At 33.3% G+C, this 25777-nt stretch overlaps 4 protein-coding genes across 6 annotated transcripts in view; 1 reads left to right on the top strand and 3 right to left on the bottom strand.

Moving 5' to 3' along the window:
- Positions 1 to 1440, bottom strand: part of LOC107015817 (NAC domain-containing protein 2) — a 3486-nt gene extending 2046 nt beyond the window's left edge. Inside the window, exons 1-2 of the mRNA XM_015216233.2 lie at positions 1084 to 1440; positions 439 to 713 (exon numbers count right to left, since the gene is read on the bottom strand). Of these exons, the coding sequence (XP_015071719.1) occupies positions 439 to 713; positions 1084 to 1261 (453 nt within the window). The 5' untranslated portion in view covers positions 1262 to 1440. The remainder of the gene's footprint in view (positions 1 to 438; positions 714 to 1083) is intronic.
- Positions 1441 to 6138: 4698 nt separating this feature from the next.
- LOC107018430 (NAD-dependent protein deacylase SRT2) lies at positions 6139 to 14746 on the bottom strand. 3 transcript variants are annotated; one of them, XR_003578014.1, is made up of 12 exons: positions 14551 to 14746; positions 13108 to 13150; positions 12781 to 13015; positions 11656 to 11721; positions 11032 to 11077; positions 9665 to 9825; positions 9460 to 9589; positions 8451 to 8612; positions 7557 to 7684; positions 7085 to 7184; positions 6795 to 6960; positions 6139 to 6415 (listed from the first exon to the last, which is right to left on the bottom strand). XR_003578014.1 is itself a non-coding variant. In XM_015218914.2 (11 exons), the coding sequence occupies exons 1-11, from the start codon at positions 14596 to 14598 to the stop codon at positions 6910 to 6912; spliced, it is 1170 nt and encodes a 389-aa protein (XP_015074400.1). In that variant the 5' UTR covers positions 14599 to 14732; the 3' UTR covers positions 6587 to 6909. The 3 variants fall into 3 exon arrangements, 1 of the variants encoding a protein (XP_015074400.1); XR_003578015.1 differs by having other exon boundaries at positions 6139 to 6411; XM_015218914.2 differs by lacking the exon at positions 6139 to 6415 and having other exon boundaries at positions 6587 to 6960; positions 14551 to 14732.
- A 1611-nt stretch (positions 14747 to 16357) lies between these two features.
- On the top strand, positions 16358 to 18662 carry LOC107015811 (psbP domain-containing protein 2, chloroplastic). Its single transcript, XM_015216228.2, has 3 exons — positions 16358 to 16746; positions 17432 to 17587; positions 18225 to 18662. The coding sequence occupies exons 1-3, from the start codon at positions 16447 to 16449 to the stop codon at positions 18483 to 18485; spliced, it is 717 nt and encodes a 238-aa protein (XP_015071714.1). The 5' UTR covers positions 16358 to 16446; the 3' UTR covers positions 18486 to 18662.
- A 368-nt stretch (positions 18663 to 19030) lies between these two features.
- Positions 19031 to 23800, bottom strand: LOC107015566 (proteasome subunit beta type-3-A). The gene is made up of 7 exons (XM_015215879.2): positions 23642 to 23800; positions 23301 to 23482; positions 22314 to 22421; positions 21261 to 21350; positions 21050 to 21134; positions 20075 to 20169; positions 19031 to 19392 (listed from the first exon to the last, which is right to left on the bottom strand). The coding sequence occupies exons 1-7, from the start codon at positions 23645 to 23647 to the stop codon at positions 19344 to 19346; spliced, it is 615 nt and encodes a 204-aa protein (XP_015071365.1). The 5' UTR covers positions 23648 to 23800; the 3' UTR covers positions 19031 to 19343.
- Positions 23801 to 25777: the final 1977 nt, after the last annotated feature.

Here is a 25777-nt window from a genome sequence, read left to right as displayed (position 1 = left end):
TAAGGCTTGGGCAATCCTCCTCCCTTTGAGCTAGCTTTTGGGGTGTGAGTTAGGCCTAAGACCTAATTTCACATTATCCTCCTCCCTTTGAGCTAGCTTTTGGGGTGTGAGTTAGGCCTAAGACCTGGTATCAGAGCAGGGCCCGTCTCACCCGATGTTGAGGCCCCCCCAAAATCATGCCCACGCACCAGATGCTAAGCACTGGGCGTGAGGTGGGGTGTTAAAAAATGACAAAAAGTCCCACATCGGTGGTTAATGAGATGGGTAGACTCCTTATAAGGCTTGGGCAATCCTCCTCCCTTTGAGCTAGCTTTTGAGGTGTGAGTTAGGCCTAAGACCTAATTTCACACGTAAACTCAGTTACTTTACCATACTATATTACTCGAATCTTGAATCTCATCTTCGAAAATAAAAAATTAAAGCTGAAAAAGGACTTACCCTCAAGTTATTGTTCTTGCCAGCAGAGCGGTCCACGTTGGCGAGGCGGTACTCGTGCATAATCCAATTGGTTTTTATACCTCTAGGTGCTTTTCCGGCATAGAACACAAGTGCCTTCTTTATCCCTAAGGTTTTGGGTTTTCCGACCGGTTTATCAGCTCCGGTTGCCTTCCAATAACCGGCTCCCGCTGCTCGGTTCGGCCGTGAACCGTTCGGATATTTTCTATCCCTTGGTGAGAAAAAATACCACTCTTTTTCACCGTACAAAGCCTTCTCTGCACTTACCAACAAAAAATAAAGTTCAGAGAAAGAACCAAACAGTTTTGGGAACTTAAAAATGTTTGAAGATTAACTTTTACCGATATTTGAAGATAATTTTTTAAAATTTGATCCAAATCTATGGTCAGATGCTAATTTAGCACCTGTTTGACTATAGAAGTTGAAATCTATGAGTTTTTGAGATTTGAAGTTGTGTTGCTATGCTATAAGTCGAAAAACTTGTTTTAAGGAACTTGATCTGATTTTCAAATTCCATGGCGGAACAGATCCAACAACTGTGATAAAACGCTAAGCTTAATCTGTTTCGATTTTTTTTGACCTAGAATTTGCAAGCTATGAAAATTTGGAGGAAGAGTCAAAAATTACCAGGCAACTGCCATGGATCAAACTTGTAAAGATCAATTTCAGCTATAATTGATACTGCAATCGACTGTCCGGCGCATTTCCTGCAGAGATAGTGCTGCACCAATTCGTCGTCTGTCGGATGGAATCTGAATCCCGCCGGTAACTCCAATTGCTGATTTCCGTTTGCTCCTTTGTTCATTTCCTTTGAAATTCTCACTCTTCGCAACTTTACTTCCCCTTTTCTCTCGATTCGATTCGATAAATTTTCCTCTTATCTTCCTCTGTTTTCTTCTCTCTCTGTTTGTTGCTGCTTCTGCTCCTGCTTTGTTAGTTTCAGTTGCTTTGACAAAAAAATAATTATGGGTTTGAAGTGTATATATAGATGAAAAAATAGGGGGTAAATTTGCACGTGGTGGATTGAAACTAGTCGTATGTATAATAATATAAAATAAAACGTGCTGTAGAGTTTGACAGCAGAAACCAGGCAATAACAGGACCACCGTTATTATGTCGACAATTATAAATTAGTATAAAGTATTTAATAATATATTTTTGTATATATATGTATTGTTATAATATGTTTGATAATTCATTAAAATTCAAGTATTGAGGCTTTTTGGTAACATTTTTTTTTTTAATCACGTGAATGATCTAGTTTGAATTGATATAAAGTTTAATTTTTTTTTTGTTTTAAATTAAAGTTGTGTCAAATATACCAAATTAATAGTTATTTTTGTGAGTTAAACATGTCAGTTGTCAAGTAAAAAACTGAAACGAAAATGTTGCTAAAAAGAAAATTGGTCATTTTAGAGCAGATTAAAAAGAAAAGTAAAACATTCTTTTTTCTATAAATGGAGTGACTGTTAAATTAAATCTAGACCAACTTTGTTCATGTAGTATATTCAAGAATATCTACGTTTAAAAGATGAAAGTAGTAGAGATGAATATACTCGGATAAATGTATGAATATACTATGAAAGATATGCTTGATAACGAAGTTTTACAACTTGGGAATAGCTTATGTAACAAAAAAGAGGAGGAAAGATGGACTGAAAAATGTGTCAAGATGACATAATTTTTGTTTGTTGAAGACATGACCCTTGTTACGATAAAGATTCAGAAATCGAACGTTAAGACAAAAAAGGTTAATAATATTTTTACTTCATTTACAATATATTATTATCATTTCTATCCAGTCAAATGAGATCACATAATTTTTTATAAAAAAAAGATACTCTCTCCGTTTCAAAAAGAAAAATCATATTTTTTTTTAGTATGTTTAAAAAAGAATGATCCCTTTTCTTTTTGGACAATATTTTAATTTTAACTTTCTACATAACATGTTTAAGACCACAAGATTAAAGAACATTCAGGTACATTTGACATAACGATTAAATAGTCTTTTTTCTTTTCGTAAACTCTATTCTAAGTTAAACTAATTTATTATTTTTTAAACGGAAAAAATAATTATTTTATTTCATTAGCATTAAGTGGGGTGTGGGGGTGGGGTGGTGGGAGTACTTTTAAGAAAAAGTTACTTGGTGATCAAGAGTCTAAGCTAGTGGGTGTGTGGGACCCACTTTGCTTTTAGATTGACCGCAGCCATAGACTCAATAGAAGAGTAACATCCAATGAGAGAACAACACCTGTAAAGATGCGCCCACGTGTGCCTATGATTTTGTCACTGCTCTCGTCACTTGCTGGGGACCACTTCCTCATTGAGGATCCAATAAATAATAATATCCGTCCCAATTAATGTTAATTTTTTTTTAAAAAAAAGTTTCCTATTTTAATTGGTACTAAAAAAAACTAATTTATACTTTTCATATTGTTCATTCTTAATGATAATTTATTATAATCATATTAATATTATGATATATTTAGTATAGAATTGGGAAAAAAAAGAAAATATATTTTAATTACTAAATTTTTTTAATCCACAGTTAAAATCTTTATCAATATTAGGTAATTATTATTAAATATAATATTATTATAGATTTTCATAACATTTATAAAAAAATACTAAAATATAATTTTCACTAGCAATCGTTTTTGCGAGGTGAATATCAATAAATGATATTATGCAAATTTTAAGATAATATCAAGAAAAGTAAAAACTTTAAATAAGTCGGCTGTTAAAGTAATATAATAATTATCCAATAAAAAAATATTCAAACGGCGGTCAGGTCAGGACAAAAAAGACCACTCGTGTGCTACCTACCTAACCCACAATTGTCAAAAGGATATTCTTAGAATAATACTCGCTCCGTTTTCACGAAGAATGATCTAGTTTGACTTGATACGAAATTTAAGCGTATAAAGAAGACTTTTGAATCTTATGAATCTAAATTAAAATTAGGTCAAATATACAAAATTGCCCTTTGATCTTGTGGTCTTAACATGTCACGTGGAACGTTGTTATAAAAAAAAAGTTCATTCTTTTTAAAATATATTGAAAAGGAAAGAAGATCATTCTTTTTTAAACGGAGGGAGTAATACACTTTTCGTTTCAATTTACGTGATGTTATTTGATTTTTATATAATATTAGAATTTTTTTTCTTGAAAACTTGTGATTAAAATTAGACCTATGTATTGTGTAATAATTTCTCAGTTTCATAAAGAATAATCTAGTTTGACTTGTCACGAAATTTAAGAAAATAAAAAAGACTTTTGATCATGTGGTCCTAAATTAAAGTTATGTCAAATGTACAAAATTCCCCTCTAATCTTGTGGTTTTAAACATGTCACGTGCAAATTTGTTACCAAAAACAAAAAAAAAATCATCTTTTTTAAACAGACTGAAAAGAAAAAATGGTCATTCTTTTTTAAACGAAGATAAACATCTTTAAAAAGTACATGTTTTGAAATTCAATTACTATATTTAGAAATATGTAACTTAAAAACAAGCCGAGTTATATAAATCAGGATAGAGGAAGTAATACATCTTTCATCTCAATTTATTAGATATTGTTCAAATGTTTGACTTGACTTAACTTTTTTTTAAAAAATAAGGTAGATTTCTGAAATTTATGAGATAAAATAAGTCATAAATATGTATATAACTATAAATCATCTTATTAAAGTATAATAAAATTTTAAAGTTAAATTAAATAAAAATATGTTTTTATATTTTAGATCGATTAAAAAATAAATGTTATATAAATAAATTAAGATAAAAGGGAGTAAACTAGTTTGTTCGTAGCTCCAAATTTTAACTAGTGAAGTAGATGACTAGTTAATACTTTTTACTTCAAGCTTTTACTCCCTTCTATTTTTGAATATTCTTCAATGTTATCGACTATTTACGAAACATTCAAAACATATGATTATTCATCATTAAATTAAAATATAAATATTCAATGTCGTGAATTAAAAAATTGGGTGATAAATATATGAAGGCGTCGATCAATAAGTGGACTTATGAAAAATATCTACACTAATATAAAATTTAGAGTCATCATAGTTTCGACTCTTGATTGCAGAAAACTTGACTCCACGTGTGATTAAGGGTGAAGTTAAACCATTATATTCGAGTTATGAATAAATTTAGAAGCTTTTGCTTGAACTCACGATCTAATTCTCTAAACAATAAAAAATTTGCACTTCTAGTGAATCCTATCCTCTATATCTCCATATCAAACTTGTGTAGGTAGATGTTATATTTTTACAAAAACTATTAACCATGTAACAATATTTAACTGCGAACTCCATAACTTAGATAAATTTAAAATTTAAATTCTGAATTCGACTCGACTTTTAATCTATCATAATTTTTGTTTACTTTGTAACTTTCAATAGTTATAAAACTCCTACCAACCCTGAATAAAGTCCTAAGGAGGAGGATTTGACGTCTCTAGATAAAATTGTAGCCACTCACCAGATATGCCCAACTCACAAAAAAACAAAAAAAAAAACCACAACCAATAAAATTTGATGTTGATTGGTCAAATCTATTAAAAAAATGAGTAATAAAGTGCTAAAAAAAACTGGCAAAATACTATGAATTCAAAAAAAAACTAACAACAGATTGAGTTCACCAAAAAAATAAAAAATAATTGAGTTCACAACCCTTTGACTAAGCAATTTTAAGCACTTTAAAAGGCCACCAAAGCAAGAAAGTTATTATTAAGAAAAAAAGAAACATAAAAAAGTGATAAGCACCGAAACTTCAAAAGATGTGATGCAATGGATGAGTTGTATCTCATTTAATTAGATATTTCGAATTTAAATTTTAGTATTAAAAATCTATTGATAGAAAGCGCTTCCTCCTGAATAGGGCTCCTAAATTCGAAATAATCAAATTTTAATACAGATATCGAACATCAAAATTTATTTTTTTTTAAGAAAAACAGAAAAAAGTGGTGAAGTTTTCAACTTTTTTTTTATAGGACAGCTCAGAGATGATGTGAAGTGTTGACTGGATTATGACGTGCTTCATGAGAATATATTTGTGGATACCTCCAACCTCGAAATTTCTTCATTGCTTATTTGCTAAACAATGGTTTTTTTGTAATTTTAATATTCAAATTTATATTGACTCCTAAAATTCCAAACAACCAATTATAAAACTATCTTTCCTTCATTTGTTTATTATAATAAAAAATGAATTTTTATAACATATCAAAAGAAAAACAATGTTTTTACTTCATGTTTTATCGATTACATTAACTATTCATTTCAAATCATATTCTCCAATTCATTGAAAACTATACATCAATTAATATGAGTGTCTTGATAAAATATGTACATTTCACTACGAAATAATTCAACAAGTAGAAGTGAACGAAGTAAAAAAAAATCTATCGTTTCGCTCTCTTTGTATAGAGTCCAAAAAAAAAGTTAATTTTACCTCTTCATTAAAAAATTTGTTCGGTTTCACCCAGAGTTATACTTTTGATACTTGTCGTTAGCAAATCATCTCGTATTTACTTTTCCTCTCCATTAAATTTTGTTCTGATGTACCCTTAGTTATACTTTTGATACTTATCGTTAGCAAATCATCTCGTATTTAATATCCAAATTGCTACTACATGTGTCAAATAACATAATTTTAATATCCAAATTGCTACTACATGTGTCAAATATACGTATCTACTTTTGACTATGATTCAAGATCACCCATCTTATAACTCTACGGAGTCATTTGATGTGAGGTATAAGGTATAACAATCCTAGGGATAAAATGCAAGACTATTCTATCCAGTGTTTGGTTTGAGGTATTAGGCAATCGTGATATTATTTATCCCGCCATTTATACCTTAGTGATGGGATATATAACCTCATATTTATGGTTGAATAACTTACAGAATAACTTGTACCCAATCAAACGACCCCTTCATGTTAGAGCTCTACCTAAGATCAAAATCCAAAAAAAATGACGATACGTCGTTGAGATACATTAGAAATATCAATGCATCCAATGACCCAAAGTAATGAAAAAAAGGTCGAGCAGTGTGTATAGCATAGAGGTACTTTTTTTACACCCCTTTTCCCCTATAATCTTATACAAGCATAATGTAAATCTTTATGCAAAAGGCCATACTAAAATTCATCATTTCCAAGCAATATTCTGTGTATTTTCGCACCATTTCAGCTTCAACTCACTAATCAGAAATTCGAAGTAGTCGAGTTGTGTGACAATACAGACGCGCACATAAATAGTGTGTGTGGTACTTGAGAAGTTCATTTTTAAGAATTACAAACAACATCGAGATAAATTTAGTGAATTTACCACACGTGAGATGCAGGGCGAACTAGCACGTTCCTACCAAGTGTACGATCCATTTGCAGCAACTGATGAAAAAGAATCTGGGATGCTATTAATTAACATTTCTCTGAATCAGGAACTAGGGAGCAGGGATACTTAATGATCCAACGTTGAGCAATCTTGGAAGTATCTGCATCATATAATTGTATAAGCTAAGGTTCCAGGAACGTTGCAGCAAGAAAAGCTGTAAAAATAGATGCGATGATGACTATAACGGAAACTAGAATTTCTGGTATTCCATACAAAGCACTAACCTCTCCAACTCGAGCACTAATTTTCAAAGGTACAATATCGTCAGCTCGTGTAGCACCAATATTTATAATTGCAGTAGCAGCACCTGCCTCACGTGCAGCTCTGTTGCAAGGATTTATTCTCATGTTGTTGATATAAGTTATCCAAAAGGGAGAGAAGGAAATAAAAACCAACACAAAGAAGGAAACTAAGAAATTATGATGTGATAATCTAACAGGTATATGCAAAGAGAGAAGTAATGTTACGTTTCCAGAACCATCTGGAACTATTTTCGGAGAAGAGTAAGTGAATCAGAAGGGACCACTCTCACATATGAAATCTCGGGTCATGCAATTGCAATCCTTGTGAAAAAAATCTTGTGCTGGTATACGACCAATTCATCAATTATGCACTTAGACAAGAACCGAATGAGCAAACAAGTTAGAGTAGACCAGATTTTCTTTTGATTAAAATGGGAGAGAAGCAAATTCTCACTTAATAAGCCGGAAGGCGGACATGGTCATCAAAGATGAACCAAGTACAAGGAAGGCATCACATCCCTTTGCAGCTTCCATAGCAGCATCTGCCCTAGATTTGGGGACATTATCCCCAAAGAAGACGACCTGTAATGTACCATATTTTAGTGACTTATACCAGTACACTACTGTCTATATGACCTAAAATTCAGAGGAACAATGATTGATCGAATACAACAACATACCCAGTGTAACACCCACTAAGTGGGATCTGGGGAGGGTAGAGTGTACGCAGACCTTACCACTACCTCGTGGAGTCATTATATAAAATTACTAGTAAAGGTGAATTTGTGTCTTTTTTCTTTTTAATGAACTTTTAGAAGTTAAAAGTATACCACTGACTAGGTACTGTAATAAATAGCATAAACTTTGAACTAACTATTAAAAACAACATAGAACGTATAGAGTTTTGATATCCTACAGCGAAATCGAAAATACAGTTCCCAATGGTTTTGCATTGCAAGATCCAACCCTCTTTCTAGATCCGGAGCAATAATTAGAACGGAGCAAGAATAGATATATGTAATAAGTCCATATAATTTTCATTATATATCAGCAGACTTATTACATATGAATTTTCTTCCCATGGTATTATGTGTATAATTATGGCACATGGCAGAAATTTGAAAGTCATCTGTACCTATTGGCTATTCTTATTCACCCCGGCGAAAGGCTCGTTCTTCAATTCAAGATTACTCTTGGACATATTCGTGATAACAAAGGAATCATCTTACTTAATTCCTCCTAGGCCAATTTTAACCTCTAGGAAATGAAAAAACATTTAGCAAGAAAAAAGAGAAGCTGCTCCAAGTTTATATAAACTAGTTCATCTGATAAATTGAAAATCACTTACATCAGGTTTCAGAACTCCTTGGCAGCTCTGACATTCAGGAATGTAGAAATCCTCTTCCCAGAATTTCTCATCAATCTCAATATCCCCATCAGGCCTTTGTTTCATTCCAAAACTCTTGTCTGATCGACTGTCATAGTCCAAATTTTCAATAGCTTCTGCCCACTGCAGTACTATAATATTTCCAGTTCAGTTTATGCCAACAGAACAAAACAGCGAATACATTAGGTTGATCAAGAAGAGAACATGATTTGTTGTTATTCCAGTTTACAAATTTTGGGTTGGCTATTGTAATACCCCATAGATTATATCTCATACACCATAATCAAGGGCTAGCTGTTAAATTCTAATAATGTTGCCAAATAAACCATCGAAAACCAATGCTTGCTATACACAAGAAGACATATATGATGTCATAACTGAACATGGTAGTTAGGCAGCTAATTTAGTACTTAATATTTGTTAATCCAAATATTAACATATGCTGTGTTATCATCCAAACTGAATAGACCCTTATTGCACTCCAATATCAATGAATGACAGTTTTCTGCATAAACAAGGTAACACAGTTGTATGTAGATACAGAACTCTTTAAGATGAGATGATTGATGACAAGGAAAAGCAATTGCTGTAAGCCTGTAACAGGTACAGGATTGCAGGCCAAAGGGGGAAGGTTTGGGGTAGGGGAGGAACTGATGTGTCGAGGCCCGAGGGTAAGGCGGATGGTTGTGTGACAATGAAATCCTTTTGTGGTAAATAGAGATGACAATGGAATCAGTAACATTCTATGCACCAAAATGTTCCTCCTCTTTTTGCTAGACATGTATAGGGAAAGCATCGTCGGTGTTAATAGTTCTATAGGACTTGGACATACATATAGACTAGTGCCTTGTGGAACAGTGCTGAAATAGATTTCTATGTCATCTTTCATGAAGTCAAATCAACATCACTCAAATCGATAATTAGGCAGTGATTTCAAACTCAATTAACAGAATAACTGAATGAAGATAACCTTGGGATTATGAGCCTTCACTTGATCTTGAAATAGATCTCGAGGTAGAGAAAAACCACAATTTGTACAGGCAACAATGTAGACAGTCCCATGCAATTCAAGAGGATTGCTTCCAGCTCGGTGATGCAGCCTGAGAGGAAGAGTAACAAATTAGTGTCAAAAGGCTCGTAAAATCAACGAAGAAATGAAAAGATGAGCCAACTACCTGTCCACATTCTGTGTAATCATAAAACTTATATGGCCTGCTTTCTCAAGAGATGATAGAGCTATATGACCTGTACTAGGTTGAGCAGCAGTGAAACGTCGCCAGCCAGCATAGCTCCGTGCCCAATAACGCCTTCGAGCCTTGATTGATCGTAGAAACTCCTACAATTGGATATATAAATCAGACAGTTAGAATGTAGGCAGTAAGCAGAAGCTAACTCTGTAAATTTTAATGAAAGCGGAGCTTTTTTTAGCACCTAAGAATGTGGTTTAGCAGAAAATGAAGCAGGATTGTAACTTTGGGAGACCAATTCAAATCCTAAAAGAGGAAAAATCACTAGGTGATTACTTCCTATCTGCCTAAGCATTAGTGACAGAGTTATGGCACGGCCTATGTTGCTTGGCTCTTCAAAAAATGTCTACGGGTGCATGTCGGATCCTTCAAAAGTAGTACATTTTTGAAGGATCCAACACGGCTGCAACATCATTTATGGAGAATCTGAGCGACATAGAGTCGGTACCTGTGCTGGCAAGAGGTAGCAAATAACTGGTGGAATAATTGACACGCATTCAAGTTTAGTCAGCATGAGAAGAGCGAAGTTGAGGTGAGACTACACGGGGTGGTGGTGCCAAAGTACAATCAGTTTGCATATCTAGATATTACTCCGGGAATTAACACTAAATGGTTGAAATGGAGAAGTGCTACTAGGGTATTATGTGATAGTCCAAAGGATGGATAAGATTAAGAAATGATCAAATTTGCCAGACGGTGCAAGTAGTATGCATTGAGGATAAAACGGGAGAAGGTTGCCTGAGATGTTTGGTCATGCTCTGCATCGACCTACAGCTGCAACCAGTACATCTTGTGCATAGATGTGCAAATGCAACTATGGTGAGTGAACGTGTTAACGAGGAAGAGGTAAGAATCACAATAAGGAAGTTGTCTCGAAAGACCTACAATTTCTGGAAATCAAAGCACACTTAGCTAAAGATAGAACACAGCAGAAGGAAAAGATCCATATAGGTGAGATCTACTAGTTGGGAATAGGTCTAACTTATTTTTTAAAATATTTTTTGGGTATGATGATGACATGATTTGAGCTTAAATAGAGAATCATGAGTATTCATAAGTCAATCCTGATTTATTTGGGACTGTTGTTGTATCATGTATATATTTCTGGAGATGACCACAACTAAATTCATGTAGGATTGTCTCATGAAATATATAGGTCTAGAGATGAACAGAACTAAATCCGTAGTAGACTAAAACATTCTTTTACCTCTGTGAAATATGCAAGAAATGGTTTTTGTAAATGAATAATGACACTTTAATGGAACCAAGAATCATAGCACATGCCTTCAAATCACCTGATGGGTAATTGGTTTGAAACCCGTACTATAAGCTCCGTTTGGGCTGCCAAGAGAAGAGGGAAAAGCATTACCATTTGTCCAAGAATATCACTTTAACTTCTTTATACAGCCCAAAATAAAATCTAGAAGCAGCACAAAGCTGTAATACTGAATCCCCAACTACACTCTTAAACACAACACAGACGTACCACCCTATAGAAAAAGCCGAAAACTGCAGGGAATGCTCAAAATAGAGTAATTACAAAGAAACTTCGGTTTCACATACCGTCCTGCATTGAATCAAACAGGACATCTCGCCGCACTTTCAGATTTAATCCTCACTTCATACAATTTATATAAATGCTCAACACCAAAAAAGTCAGATGTTTTAATTTGTTTATAACTGCACCAAATAGCAGTAAAACTAAATGTTGACAGCTTTCTTATTTTAATAAGAAATGTCTCTTCCTTTTTAGAAATGTAACTCAGCTAGGATAAGAAATTAAATATTGACAACGTCTTCTTCCCTTTGCAGTAAAATGTATTTCCTTTTGAAGTGTAAATCAGATTATCAACTTCAGAGAATGATCAAACTGTTAACTGTTGAGAACGTTGAGCATGCTCATCTAGTTTTAAACCAACCTTCTGTAATCCGGAATTCCACTCTCTGTGCTCATGCCAGCTCCCGTCAATACAACAAGCTTGGTACTACAAAAACAATGGAAAGGAACCAGTCAGTAATTGATATCATAGTGTAGTTGATATTAGAAGAAAACACAAAAGGAAGTAGTATTTTATAACAGAAGTGTGGTTAAAGGGACACCCAATTTGACCTACAATTAAAGAATCAGCAAATGAATCACCACTAAAGCTCTAGTTTGTAATATAGAAAGTAATTGCATGTAGGCCTATCACATAGTAGTAGTCAATTCAGATAACAAATAAAAACACATCTATACTATGTGTATTATATCACAAAAACTTTAGCTACTTGGACTCTTAACTACATATTATTTAGCTAAACGACTTTGAAATAATATCTTTCTTCCTTTTTTTTTTTTAATTTTATGACTTCAAAATATTGAATTTAATAGCAGTAAAGAGAAGTGTAGTCAGAATCAACGGTCTTGTTATTGTTATAAATCTACCAAATGCAAGAAATAAATTGAGGGATTTGATGTAAATGATGTCATAAAGTTTCAAGGGATTCTATCTTTGATTATTGCTTAGAAAATGCTATTTCAGTTGCACTCTCTTTTGTAGTAAAACACATTTCACAATTCACGTAACCTCAGCCCTTCTTTCCCTCCATTTGTTCGGCTTTTTCCTTTTATTTTGACCTTTCCTATATTTAGTTGCCACGTGATTGTGAATCTCTCCGTACTACATAATCTATGTATAATGAACATTGTTGTACCTATTTAAGAAGACATAAACAGATCAAATGGTTGAATTGGTTTACAATTTCTTCTTGCAGCATGATTAGAAAGAAACAACAAAAATGCCCTACCGAGAAAATGGGGAGAGAAAGAGAGGGTCCCCAGAATGAATATGTAGAAATACATGAAACAATTCACATTTCCTTACATGAAAATATGACTGTAGAAGTAGACCATACCAGCACAAAAGAAAAACGGCAAACAACTAATCAACCAAATTTCTCCAAGGATAACCAAGTATTCTCCAGCACAATAGAATTAGTTAAACTTCCGTTTTTGTTTTTTTTTACCTTTCTAATTCAAAACAGAGAAGGAGCACAATTCCTACCTTCTATCAAAGAATTCATACAAACTATCCACATCTTCCGTGCTAGGGGGGTTTGAATAAGGAACCATCTTCTTGTGACTCAAAAAATTTGAAGGCTCTTTATCTTGACAGTCTGCTGAGATCTTTGGAAATGATATTCGCGCTGCCGTTTTCACAGACTTAACATATCCCTCAAAGGGAATGAACTTCTTCACTCCACTTAACCATTTCCCCATTGTCTTACTTGATTGATAAGCTGTAAACACGAAAGAGAAAAAATTGCTCAGAGCCAGAGCCATCTAATAAGTTCATATATTAAGAACTTGGTTTTCATGAACAAAGACTTACCTGCCAATTCTAAGCCCAACAAATCTCTTTTATTCTTGAAACCCTGCCCATTCAATTCGCATGTTATCATTATAATTTTATCCACACCACCAAAAATGTTATGTTAAAGGTATTATCACTCTAATATCCAAAAGAAAAGGTTTGGTCTCTGGAGCTAAGTAAAGGTAAGGGGTTCAATTGAATCCCCTTCACTGTAAGTCATACTGTCCAAATAGAGTAAAAATGAACTATCTTTTGTTATATATATGAGGTAGTTGTTGTGCAAATTGTTGAATATAAACAGAAGATTCCAGCGTAGTAATAATGAAGGGTTCAAAAATTTGCTTTAAGTCACAGCTACAATTTCTAATTGTGATATTCTAGCACTTCTTTGAATCCCCGTGAACAAATATATTAGTCTAGTAGTGGTCATTGAAGTAGGTTGAGAATATGAGGTGTCATGTATAAAACCTAGCTGAAACAAAAATACAAAGTAAGGACAGCCTTGATAGACAGAGCTACCAAGTATTTGCTTTAATTCACAATTCCAATTTCCAGTTGTGATATTCTAGCACTCTTTTGAATCCCCTTGTATAAATATATTGGTCTAGTATGGACAACGAAGTAGGTTGAGAATCGGAAGGTGTCAGGTTTAAACCACAACCGATGCAAAAATACGAGGTAAGGAGTAAGGACAGCTAGATGGATAGAGTTAGGGCCTGTTTGGATTGGCTTTTGGCTTATGACTTATAAGCCAAAAGTCATAAGTAAGGATTTCTGGAGTTTGACTTTTAACTTATTTTTGTCATTTTAGCTTTACCCAAACACTTCAAAACTGATTAAAAGCTATTTTGGCTTAAAAGCACCTAAAATAAGTCAATCCAAACGGGCACTTACTCGGTATTTACTGGTGTGAGGTAGCAAATACACTTGATATTAGTCAAAGTACAAGCAAACTGGCACCAAGTCCATTGTTATCAAACTAAAAGATACATGTATGGCTCATTTGGTCCTTGCATATGATTAGACCTTTTTTTCTTATAACCGTGGTGTTTGGACCAACTTTTACACCTCGACTAGTTCCACATATACCTATCATCTGTCACCTCACCTCTCACCAGCAACAAGTACCACATACCTCTATCCAAATCAACTAGTGTTTTTGTTTCTATTGAGAATTGAACTTCAAACCTCATGACACTTATAACTTAACTTACGTCATTGACCACTAAGCCTACCCTTAGGTGCCATATGAATAGATCAAACTTCAAAAGCAAAAACAAAACAAAACAAAAAAAAGGGAAGAAGAAACAAAAGAGAGAGAAAACACTTCCCACTATATGCCTAGAAATGTATCTCATAAATCTAAAACTTACAGCAATTTAGCATAAAAACTCAACGAAATCAACAATAAGATAAAATTTGCTGCTGGTTATTTCACAGTTAAGATTATTATAAACTTACAGAAATTGAAGGTCTGCAACAAAATCGCAGGGACATTGACATGACCATAGAAATGGACTGTAATTTCAGATTTCTGCTCTCAATTTCCTTATTTTTAGGTTCTTCGCTGTTCCGCCATCGAACGTATCGTCTTCCACGTCGAACAATTCTCCACCGCTCACAACTGAAAAGGGCAAATTTACAATGGTTATTTTTCTCAGTTCATATATGTGGTGGAATTTGTATTGTTTTTTTTTTTTTATCTTGTAATAGTTTATTTATCGACATAAAACATCAATATGATATTTAACTTAACGTCATTCGATAAAATAAACACATTTATTTTACGTGACAATTTTATATCTTACGTGATATCATAATCTTATACATACTCAAAGTTGGAGTCATAATTGACACCTTATGCACACTCAAAATTGGAGACATATCAACTAAAGTCAAGTTAAAAATCATATTTATATATTTATCTCATGTTTTATTTAAAGCTTTTTATACACCTCCCACAAAATTTACTTCTCGTAATCTTAGATTTGAACATGAGCACTTGTAAAAAAACAAATAATTGCAAGGCTAATATATAACAATAAAAAATAAAAGTATTTATTTATTTATTTATTTATTTATTTAATAAAATGAACAATTAATATAACGTAATTTTTTTAAGTATAATAATCAATTAATATAAATCCAAAAAGTAAATATTTATTATAAATTCATTTAATGAGTGAATAATCCATATAGTAAGTACATGAATAACTATTCATAGTCACTAGGTTTCATGAACTTTTTTAATAAGAATATATCTATTCATTATATATGCTTAATATAGTGACTTTTGAAGTGATTTCTCAACCCGTAAATAGAATTGTTCGTTCATTATTATATGATATACATATGAGACTTACATACACTTAAATAAGAAGAAAGTCTTCTTCTACATCTACTTCTCTTGTCTTTACTCTGAGCTTAGATTTTATAACAATATTTACTTTATTTGTTTTAGGGAAAAGGGTCTGATATACCCTTCAACTTTGTCATTTATAGCTGATATACCCCTTGTTATGAAAGTGACTCATATATACCCTACTTGTAAACAAATGGCTCACGTATACCCTTTTCCTCTAACGGAAATGAAAAAAATAATAATTTAAATTTAAATTTTTATTATTTTTTTCTAAAAAATATAATCCCATATGAATAAATTTAATCCTCGTCAAACATATTTTTTTTTGACTTTTTTTTGTTTCAATGACTAATTTATAATTATTATTTTGATAATCAAATTTATTTATGTTTCACTAATATTCTTGTAAAGCTTATTGTAGATGACCGAATTTTTTCTTCGATACAAAATTAAATTATAATACACACACAAAAAAAATAGTTTAATTTTTATTCTTTAAACTAAGGAATGAAAGAAAAAAACAAAATAAGAATAAGAAATTCAAATAGTTATAATAAAAGAAGTCAATAATTTATGTATGAAAAAAATTAAATATACCATGAACTTTGATAGAAGAATCATATATATCCCTAAATAATTTTTTTAAAAAAAATTAGAAGTAATAAATATAAATTTAAAACTAATTTTTTTAACTTCCGTTAAATGAAGGATATATGTGAGCCATTTTGTAACGGCAGAAGTATATGTGAACCGTTTGTATAATGGTAAGAGCATATATGAATCACTTTTATAACGAGAGGTATATCAGCTCTAAATGATAAAATTGAGGATATATCAGACCTTTTTCCCAAAATATTTTCATGTTTTTTTTTTTAGATTGAGACATGCTAATGTTGATAAAAACAAATGGACCTCAAGTCAGTTCATGTAAGGCAGAGGCAGCACAAATAAGATGACCCTTCCTTTCATCTCCTCTCAATTACTGTAACACACAAATGTCCGCCATTAGCTCAGTGGTTTGCTCAAATCTCTTTCGAAATGGCTTCTTTCAGTGTCTCCCGAGCATATCCATTATCACCCCATTGCAGTTGAAAACGAGAAACAGATCCTTAAATGAGGATGAATTGGTTCCAACTTATTCAACGAGAAGAGCCCTGAACGTATCAATTTTGACGGTGTTGCTTTCGATACCTTTCTCAAGCTTCGCTATTGCCATTGGTGAGGTGTTAGAGCTTGAAAGATATACGGATTCAGCGGAAGGTTTCACTCTCCTCAAACCCTCTTCTTGGAGCAAGGTTCGATTTGCCCTAATTTTATCCCTAAATTAATTGATTATTGTATTTGCAGCTTTTCAATAATTAATTGGTGACTCGAATTCGTAACCTTCGGATTGAAAGTGAGGGCTGCTTATCATCGGAATAACTTTCTCTCGTTTATATCATGTGATGTAATTTGACATATATGGAGTTTAAGAAAGGAAGTCTTTTGAGACTTGTGATTCTAAGTAATTCGTGGTTTGGTTAAAAGTCGTTTCATTTAGGCTAAAATAAACATTTTGAATTTAAATTGTTATTAATATAGAAATGTGAAATTCTAGTGATAAAAATTGGGACAAAGGGAGTAATATTTTAATAAGTTTTTGGTCATTTTAGGCTGCAAAGTTGAGTTTTGGAATCACTTTTGGGACATCAATCAAGCACAAATTGATGATTCTAATATTGACTAAAGATGCTTTTCAATTTGGTTTTGCCAAACATACTCAGCTACTTTTCAAAAGTACACTACTTTTGGTGAATTCGACACGTGCTCTTTGACATTTTTTAGAGTCCAAACAACATAGGATTTCAGTGTTGATTACCATCCTAGACCAAAATTGTTATCATGATTGATGTTGTGCGAAGGAGAGAAAAAATCACTCTCAGAGTTTTACCAGATGAAGAGGTTTTGGATACTGATTATGTCTATTATTGGGTTCTTCAGGTTGATAAAGCTGGGGCAACTGCCCTGTTTCAGGATGCAAACAAGGGATCCAACAATGTAGGCGTCGTGGTTATACCTGTAAAAATAACAACCCTCAGCCAATTCGGAACTCCACAATTCGTGGCAGATAAGCTAATTCTTGCTGAAAAGCGCAAGGTCAGAATCCTTTTACTTTTGCTATTATATTTACTAATGAGGAACTGGTAGCAAGTGGAAGAGTATTAATGAGGTTGAAATTCTAGTGGTTATTGTTCACATATTTTGCATTCTAGTGGTGAATCATATCCGAAAGTAACAACAACAACATAGCTAGTAAATCCCACAAGTAGGGTCTGGGGAGAATAGAGTGGACGCAGACCTTTCCACTACTTTGTGGAGCTAGAGAGGCTGTTTTCGAAAGACCTTCAGCTGAAGTGCAGCAAATCCAAGTACAAAGAAGAAGAAACATAGCAACTAACAAAGGAAGTAGTGTAAAGCCTACAGTAAAGGAACAAGAACAATAAAATAGTGTGATAGTCGAAACCATTAAACAACAAACGATGATAGATATCATAAGCAAGAATAATACGGCTAGTACAACAACAAACACAAAGAAGCCTAAACCCTCGAAAAGCAATAACAACCCTCCACTACCTGCTAACCTTCTACCCCTATCCTACAATCCCATCAGCAAGTGAGATTTTTAAATTTGGACTTTACAGAACGATCTTGAAAGACTGTAGATCCCACTGAAATTTTTTTGCTTGTAAGGATTATTGGCAACTAATAGTACTATGTCTTTTTTTACTTTTAGGAAAGTACAAAGGAGGCTGAAGTGGTTTCAGTATCGGAGAGAACGGGTGAAGGAGGTCTTCAAGTATACGAGTTTGAATACAAGGTCGATAGCACGAGGGGAGGGTTGAAGAGGATACTTTCTGCTGCATTTGTTGCGTCTGGCAAGCTCTATCTGTTAAACATCGCTCACTCTGATGGGTTAGAAAGTCCTATTGATCCTGATAGAAGAAATACGTTGGAACAGATTCTTCATTCCTTTGATATTGCTCCTTCAACTTAAATCAACATGAGCTCTTTTTTCCCCTTCATTGAGCCCCAGGTTTTTTTTCTTTGGGGTGATGTGTTGTAATTCTTCTACTTAATAGTACTAACCTGTTTATCTTAATACGAGCCTCACATTCGTCTTAATGTGTAGCGTGTAGCTCTGTGTGTGTATGACAAAAGAGTCTCAAGTGGCTACTTATGTTCCATTTAACAGGTAGTAACTCTATACACATTGACTCATGAACCTCGCGCTGATACATTGTTTCTTCCCTCAAGTTGGCAATAGACACCTCTATCACATTATCATGTTGACACCATTTTGGTCAAGCCTTAACCAATGTTGGCTGATTTAAACGTGCCATAGGTTTTGCCAAAAACTGGTAAACGACGATAACAATAAACCTAATGTAGTCCCATAAGCAGGGTCTGGTGAGGGTAGAGTGCGTACAAGACCTTCCCCAACCTCATGGAGGTCGAGAACTAATTACATGACCTACGGGGACGTTGGAAATTTCTGGGCTTGGGAAAAATGCAGCGGAAATTAAAGATTGTATAATAATATCAGTTCCAACATTTACCTTTCCTACAATATTGCAATTCCACAAGGAGTCCCCAAAGAAATTGATTCATCCTCTGTATAATTTGTCTAGTGTGTGATGGCAGCAGAAATTTGTTGGGATGCTCAAATAGAGGATTGTAAACTAACTAGAATGTTAACATCCATAGTGACAGACAACTGAATCTATTAAATAACAATCTTGGAGAGAAGTCGATGCGATAACATCAAATATGAAATGTTGAGTATTCATCAAAACAAGTGAAATGTCATCCCAGTGAAATGCAATAGTGAACAAGTATAGCACCCCACAAGTGTTTAGTCCATCCTTCCCTTCAAGATCCTCTCTGTCACTTCAGTTGGTGTCCTGCAACCACATACATAGATTGGAACAAATAAGATTGGAGTACCCAAAAACATAAACACAAACACTTTAAACTAATATGATTTCATTAAATATGTCATGATCCCCATCCCACCCCCACCAAGGATCAATAAATGAAAAAGGAAACAGAAAACTCCAAGCAGCAACATGTAATTGGAGGTTGTGGAGAATCTCAACATGCCTTTAACTACGACATGTGACAACCATTTTCTCCAACCAACCACCCCTTCTACCAGCAATTTTGTTCAGATCCTTAAAAATGACGCCAAGACAGACAAATCCTCCAAAAGTTATTCATATTTGGAGGGTATGAGACAAGTTCAACGGTATTTCTGGAGGATCCGAGAAACATAGTTTGTCAAGCCCCAAGCAAGAACCATATCTCCAACATTGGAAACCCGATCCTTCACAAATCCAACTCAACCACTTCCCATACCTAACAATGCCATATCTTCTCTGCACACTCCTAATTTTTCTTCTAGGAGAGCGCTTTTCCAGAATTACCTAACCCTCTAAACATGTTGGGCACACACAGTTTGTTGTTGCCTTACCATCTTGAACAAAATAGATGATGGATAATTTGTTTCAATTAGAGACTCCGGTAGACACTTACTAAAAATAGATAATCAAGAAAATAGGTATATGAAAGCATCTAAATACTTACACAACATAAACATGTCCTCCCCAACCACTTAAACAGTCACGGTCTACAGATGACAACAGTGCCTGAGAGATGGTCTCAAACAATTCTTCCGGTCCCTGAAATGTTAGCATACAATAAGAAACCATAAATCCAATAAAATAAGAAATAAATGCATGACAAACAACACAAGCATTGCAAAGAAGTAACAGAGAAAAATTCTGAAGCATGTACCAGCAATATTGGAATGGAAATTCTATTTCAAAAAAAGTCTGGAATGGAAGGTTCTGAACCTCGATGGAAACTTAAATACATGTCATACTCATCTTATTCATTTTGTTTCTTGGGCAAAAATCATTTCGGTGATATCACACAAAGATGGTGTCAAAAATAATTTTCAAAGCGAGCGACTCAAATACCCAATGCACATCTGGCTATCCCAATTATTTTGCACACAATGGTATCCTCTGTCTACAAATAAAAGAATGTCATAGAAATATTTTAAAATACATCTTTACATAGGGTGGTGGTGGTGAATTAATATTGTTTGTGCAAGGAAAAGTTGAACACATCACATCTCATTATATCGTCGGTTCACAACACAATTGTGGATGCTGCACTTTTTTAGTTGATCTAAAATGATGATACTGAGGAGAGCATAGAGATTATCATCTACTAAGAACAAAGGATTGGGTAGGAGAACATGGCAGCATGGGAAGTATACCACCATGTATTTTTTGGACTATCCAGAACGAGATTAAAATATTAAGCCATAAAAGAAAATCAATTTGTCAAAACAGAGAATAGTTTCAAAAAGATAAATGAAAACAGAGAACAGTGACTATGAGACTCCAAAGCATCAAATAAAAGCATCTCAGCAACTCAAGGATAATTATTTCCAGTACATAACAAAAAAATGGACGTGCAATACATGGCATTCAAGCTAGAGATGGATTATCTAATTATATGGCAAAAAAAAGAAGCAAGAACAGTACAAACCATGTCGGGCTTGTACATGGCCTCACAAGCACCATAAAGTGATTCAGATGCAGTGCCAGAAACAACAAAATCTTTTGCGAGCTCCCTGCACGACACACATAACATCTAATAAGTAGCAATATTATAAGCATGCAATGCCATGGGGACCCTGGCAGAGTACATAAGTCTCCAAATTCTAGAACTTGAAGCAGTAGAAAGAAACTCAACATACTTTGCTCCAATAGAGTCCATTGTGCAAATAAAAGGCTTGTCATCTTCTCCTAATCCAGCAATTACAGGTTGGCACAAGTATGGACCAAACCTAGACAAAACCAAATGAATAATGAAGTTATTAACAAGTTGATGAACCATTGTTCATGGAGAGACAAAACAACAACCCAGACTGGATTTAATAGGTTTTGTCCAGCTAAACAGCTACTTGGAGTGAGCATTTTTTGTTTAGTTCATTAAGCCCAAATGCTAAGGTTAAGCTTGATTAAATTTTAAGCTCAAATACGAACAGGAGATGTTCGAAGAGAAAGTTAATTAACCACTTCATATGGATTATACCTCTAAAATCAATGTGTAATGTTTAAAACATGTCTGCATATGGGGGCTTGGAGAGGGGGGCGGGGGTATTGCAAGTAGTGGAATTAGAAGTTTTTTTAGAAAGTAAGAAAATGTCATCAGATGTGATTTCTACCTAAATTAATAGCTGAGCACATCCTCCTATCTTGAGTAACCTTTGGATACAATATAGGAAATATTTTCACACTAAAGAGTCCTTTCTAAGCTCTGATTTTTCTTTACTCATTCTTCATATCTCTTTTCTCTCTATTCTCCTCTCTTCTAATCTAATAAATGAAACCTCAGATCTAGTCTATTAAATGGAAAATGATGTCTCAGCCCACTCATCAGTTAAAAGTCAACTTAAATCTAAGATCCAACGGATCAATAGCTAGTTCGAGCTTGAAACTAAAAGGTTTGCACTATTGGGCTCAAAAAGACTTGTGGAACAAGCCACCAAACATTAGCTTCTCTTTTTCAAAAATATATGGGCCTGCTTGCACACACCTCACCTATTTTACGAAGTACAGTAAAGTTCTTAAAAGTCCTATTGACTCTAAAGGCAGCCATTTAACCACTTAATACTCAATTAACAACTCTCATCAATTCTCCAAAAATGCTATTCATATTCAAGAACATGCAATTATGACTCTGACACCATGTAATCTTCAGGAAATAAACGTTAACACACGTCAAAGAACATATGCTAGTTACCAACCTTTTCTCATAAAGCATAGCAGATACAAGACTCGCAAAGGTCTCGGGCTTCATATCCCTATCTTCTCTAAGCTCATATAGCTTGTGACGGAACATGAGGCGTTGATGCCTGAAGAAACCATTACCAAAAGCACATATCAGGGTGCATAATCCAAACAAATCAAACTACTAATAAGCAGATTGTAATACACCCCCTCCCTATTCCACAATCAACAAGAATGCATCAGCAAATAAATAAGTAAAACACCAGTTTCACCCTTCATTGTCCACTCTCCACACACCCAACCCACAGGAAGCCTTCCTCTTTGTCAGTGATCACTAACTCCAAACTCCCACTCAAAATATTAAATTTCTATTCCAATATACTTCTCTAATTAGTGTGCTCTATAAATCTTTCAAAAATAAAGAAATAGGTCCTTTAATAAATGATGGTAGTTTCTAAAAAAAGGCTTAAAACACCCAACACAATGGGGAGGCAGCAAAAATAGTTCTAATAATAACTACAACAACTACGCCTCAGTGCCAAACAAGTTAAATATATACTATAATGATATTAATAATAATATTAGAAGTTCTCTAATAATTCTAAAACTTGCACATATCACCTATATTGATCTTATTCTTTCATTGTGTCCTATCTAACTTTTTTTTTTATATATAATTGTGGTATCCTAACCAGCCTGGGCGCACCTCAACTAATTCCAAAAGATACCTGCCACCTCCTGCCCGCAACAAGTACTAACAACTCTGACCACCAAAATCAAGGACATATGGGAAGAAATGACCTAGTATTTTTTATTTCTGCTAGGATTCAAACCTGAGACCTCATTGTTCACAATCCAGTTCATTTACCACTAACTCACACCCTTACATGCTAGTAACAATCTTTAGCCAGCAAAAACGAACTCACACCCTTACATGCTAGTAACAATCTTTAGCCAGCAAAAAAACGAGTAAAAACAGAATTAAAAAAAAAATTAGACATTACAGTGTTTGAGTATCAGTAGCCAAGCCAGAAAGTCCAATAAAAAGCTTGTCGTGTATTTTATAAATCCTCTGGAAATCAGTAGCGATTGTCTGCAGCTGAACTCCAAAACGCCTATCGCTCGCAATAGCGAAACAGTTTTTCCCAACCATCGCAACCAAAGCACTTCCATTATACTCAAAGATCTGTTCAAAAAATTCACCAAAAATTGAAAAAAATACACTATTTTATCAGATATCAAATTCGATCTACGAAAACAACTAGGTTTTATAACTGTACTAAGCATAAAAAGGAAAAAAAAATTGTGCAGTTCATAGAACGAAGGAAGAAGACGAAGAACTTACCGACATTGGAGAGTGATTTTAGAGAAACGAATCGAAGTTTTTCGCAAAATGCTTTTGCTAATGAAGAGAGACTGAGTTTTTGATGGCTTGAAGAACACTTCAATTGTGCAAGGACCTTAATGTTGAATTTTTGGGGATTTAAATTAACAAGAGTATAGGGTCAAAAATGTCACAAAAAATAAGTAGATATATTTGATCATTTTCGTAAAATTCAAGGGTATATTTGACCTTTTTAATAAAGTTTCGAGGTATATTTGATTATTTTTATACAAAAGCCAAATACGTTTATATTTTTAAGAGAAACTCGATCAAATATTTTTTTACATAAGTTAGATTGTAAGAAGTGAGCGATATGTTATTGTAATTCTACGAGAAGCTCAATGGAACCCCCCTTTTTTAAATTTATTTTATGGCTAATATATGTGTTAAATAAATGTTGAAACCATAAAATTAAAGTTCTTAATAGTATTATAACAATAACAATATTTATAATTGAGTCTCAAATAAGTTGAGGTTAGTTTAGTGATTTTTTATGATTGTTATTTAAACATATATATTAACTAGGTGATCATGACAAGTTTTATGTTGGTTGTCGACTTATCGCAACCTTTCTCCTTTACTCGGGCTTTTGAGGTTTCACAATAATATCACGAAAAGCGACCTATTTAAAAATTAAACAAATATATTATAACATATACATATATCAAACTAAGCATTCATTTACACTATATAATTATTGTTTTTGATTCTCATTAAATATTAATGATGGTTTAATTTTTTAATCCTACACCATAGTTGAGTTTTTGGCTAAAAACATCCTTCAATTATACCCCAAACCTTAATGACATCCTTAAAGTATCATTTTCAGTAGAAAACATCCTTTAAATATACCCCAAATTTAAACTACATCCTTAAAGTATCATTTTTAACATAAAACATCCTTTAAGTATTTGTTAGTGAACAACTTTCATCCCTTTGTTAGACATTGTCAAAAAACTAAGGGATCTTACGAAAACATGAGTAGTTAACGTGACTATCAACAAACGTTATTATGCATAATTTCATTATTTTCTACAAGAAGTTCTTGAAAAATATAAAAAAATCTTAGACACTATTGTTTATGGAAACTAAAAATGATTGGAAGGTGTGAGCGTACATGATTTGCCTTTTTTGTAACGGAAAGAAATTGGAGATTAATTATTTTTATCTTTTTCTTAAGCAATTAAATTAATATACTTTTGGGTCAATCATATATCGAAGTGACCAAAATATTGATTATTTCTTATATTTGAGTTTCGTTCTACATTATTAGAAGGGGAAGTCTCCAACAAATGTAACTTCTAGCATATTCAATTGAGAAGAAACATATTTAAACTAGTAATATTTTAAATTAAAATTGTATGAAAAAAGAATAAAAAATGGTCAAATTAAAAGATTTTGCATAATTTTTAACTCAATTACGAAAAATTTCACTAATATTCTTGGCATATCTAAGAATAATAATTAGGAAGGGACGACTTATTTTTTGTGGGATATATCGATTAGTGTTCTGATAAATTCAAGTAGAAGGGTGAACATTGTTTACTTTAATATACTTAGAAGAATGTTTTATAATAAGAATGATACTTTAAGGATGTAGTTTGAATTTGAGATATAATTTAAGGATGAGTTTTGTCAAAAACTTAAAATAATCAATCTCCAACTTCTTTTCGTTAAGAAAAAGGCAAATCATGTACGCTCACACCTTCCAATAATTTTTAGTTTTCATAAGCAACAATGTCTAAGATTTTTTATATATTTCAAGACCTTTTGGTAGAAAGTAATGAAATTATGCGTAATAACTTTTGTTGTTTCGTAAGATTCCTTAGTTTTTTGACAATATCTAACAAAAGGATGAAAGTTGTTCACTTACAAATACTTAAAGAATGTTTTCTACTACAAATGATACTTTAAGGATGTAATTTAAGTTTGGGGAATAGTTGAAAGATGTTTTCTGCTAAAAATGATACTTTAAGGATGTAGTTTAAGTTTGGGGAATAGTTGAAGGATGTTTTCTGCAAAAAATGATACTTTAAGGATGTAGTTTAAGTTTGGGTTATAGTTGAAGGATGTTTTTAGCCAAAAACTCCACCATAG

This window comes from Solanum pennellii, chromosome 4 (genome assembly GCF_001406875.1).
Source record: "Solanum pennellii chromosome 4, SPENNV200".
NCBI classification, from domain to species: Eukaryota; Viridiplantae; Streptophyta; class Magnoliopsida; order Solanales; family Solanaceae; genus Solanum; species Solanum pennellii.
Note: the sequence above shows the minus strand (reverse complement) of the source record. Positions and strands in the feature narration are given on the sequence as shown.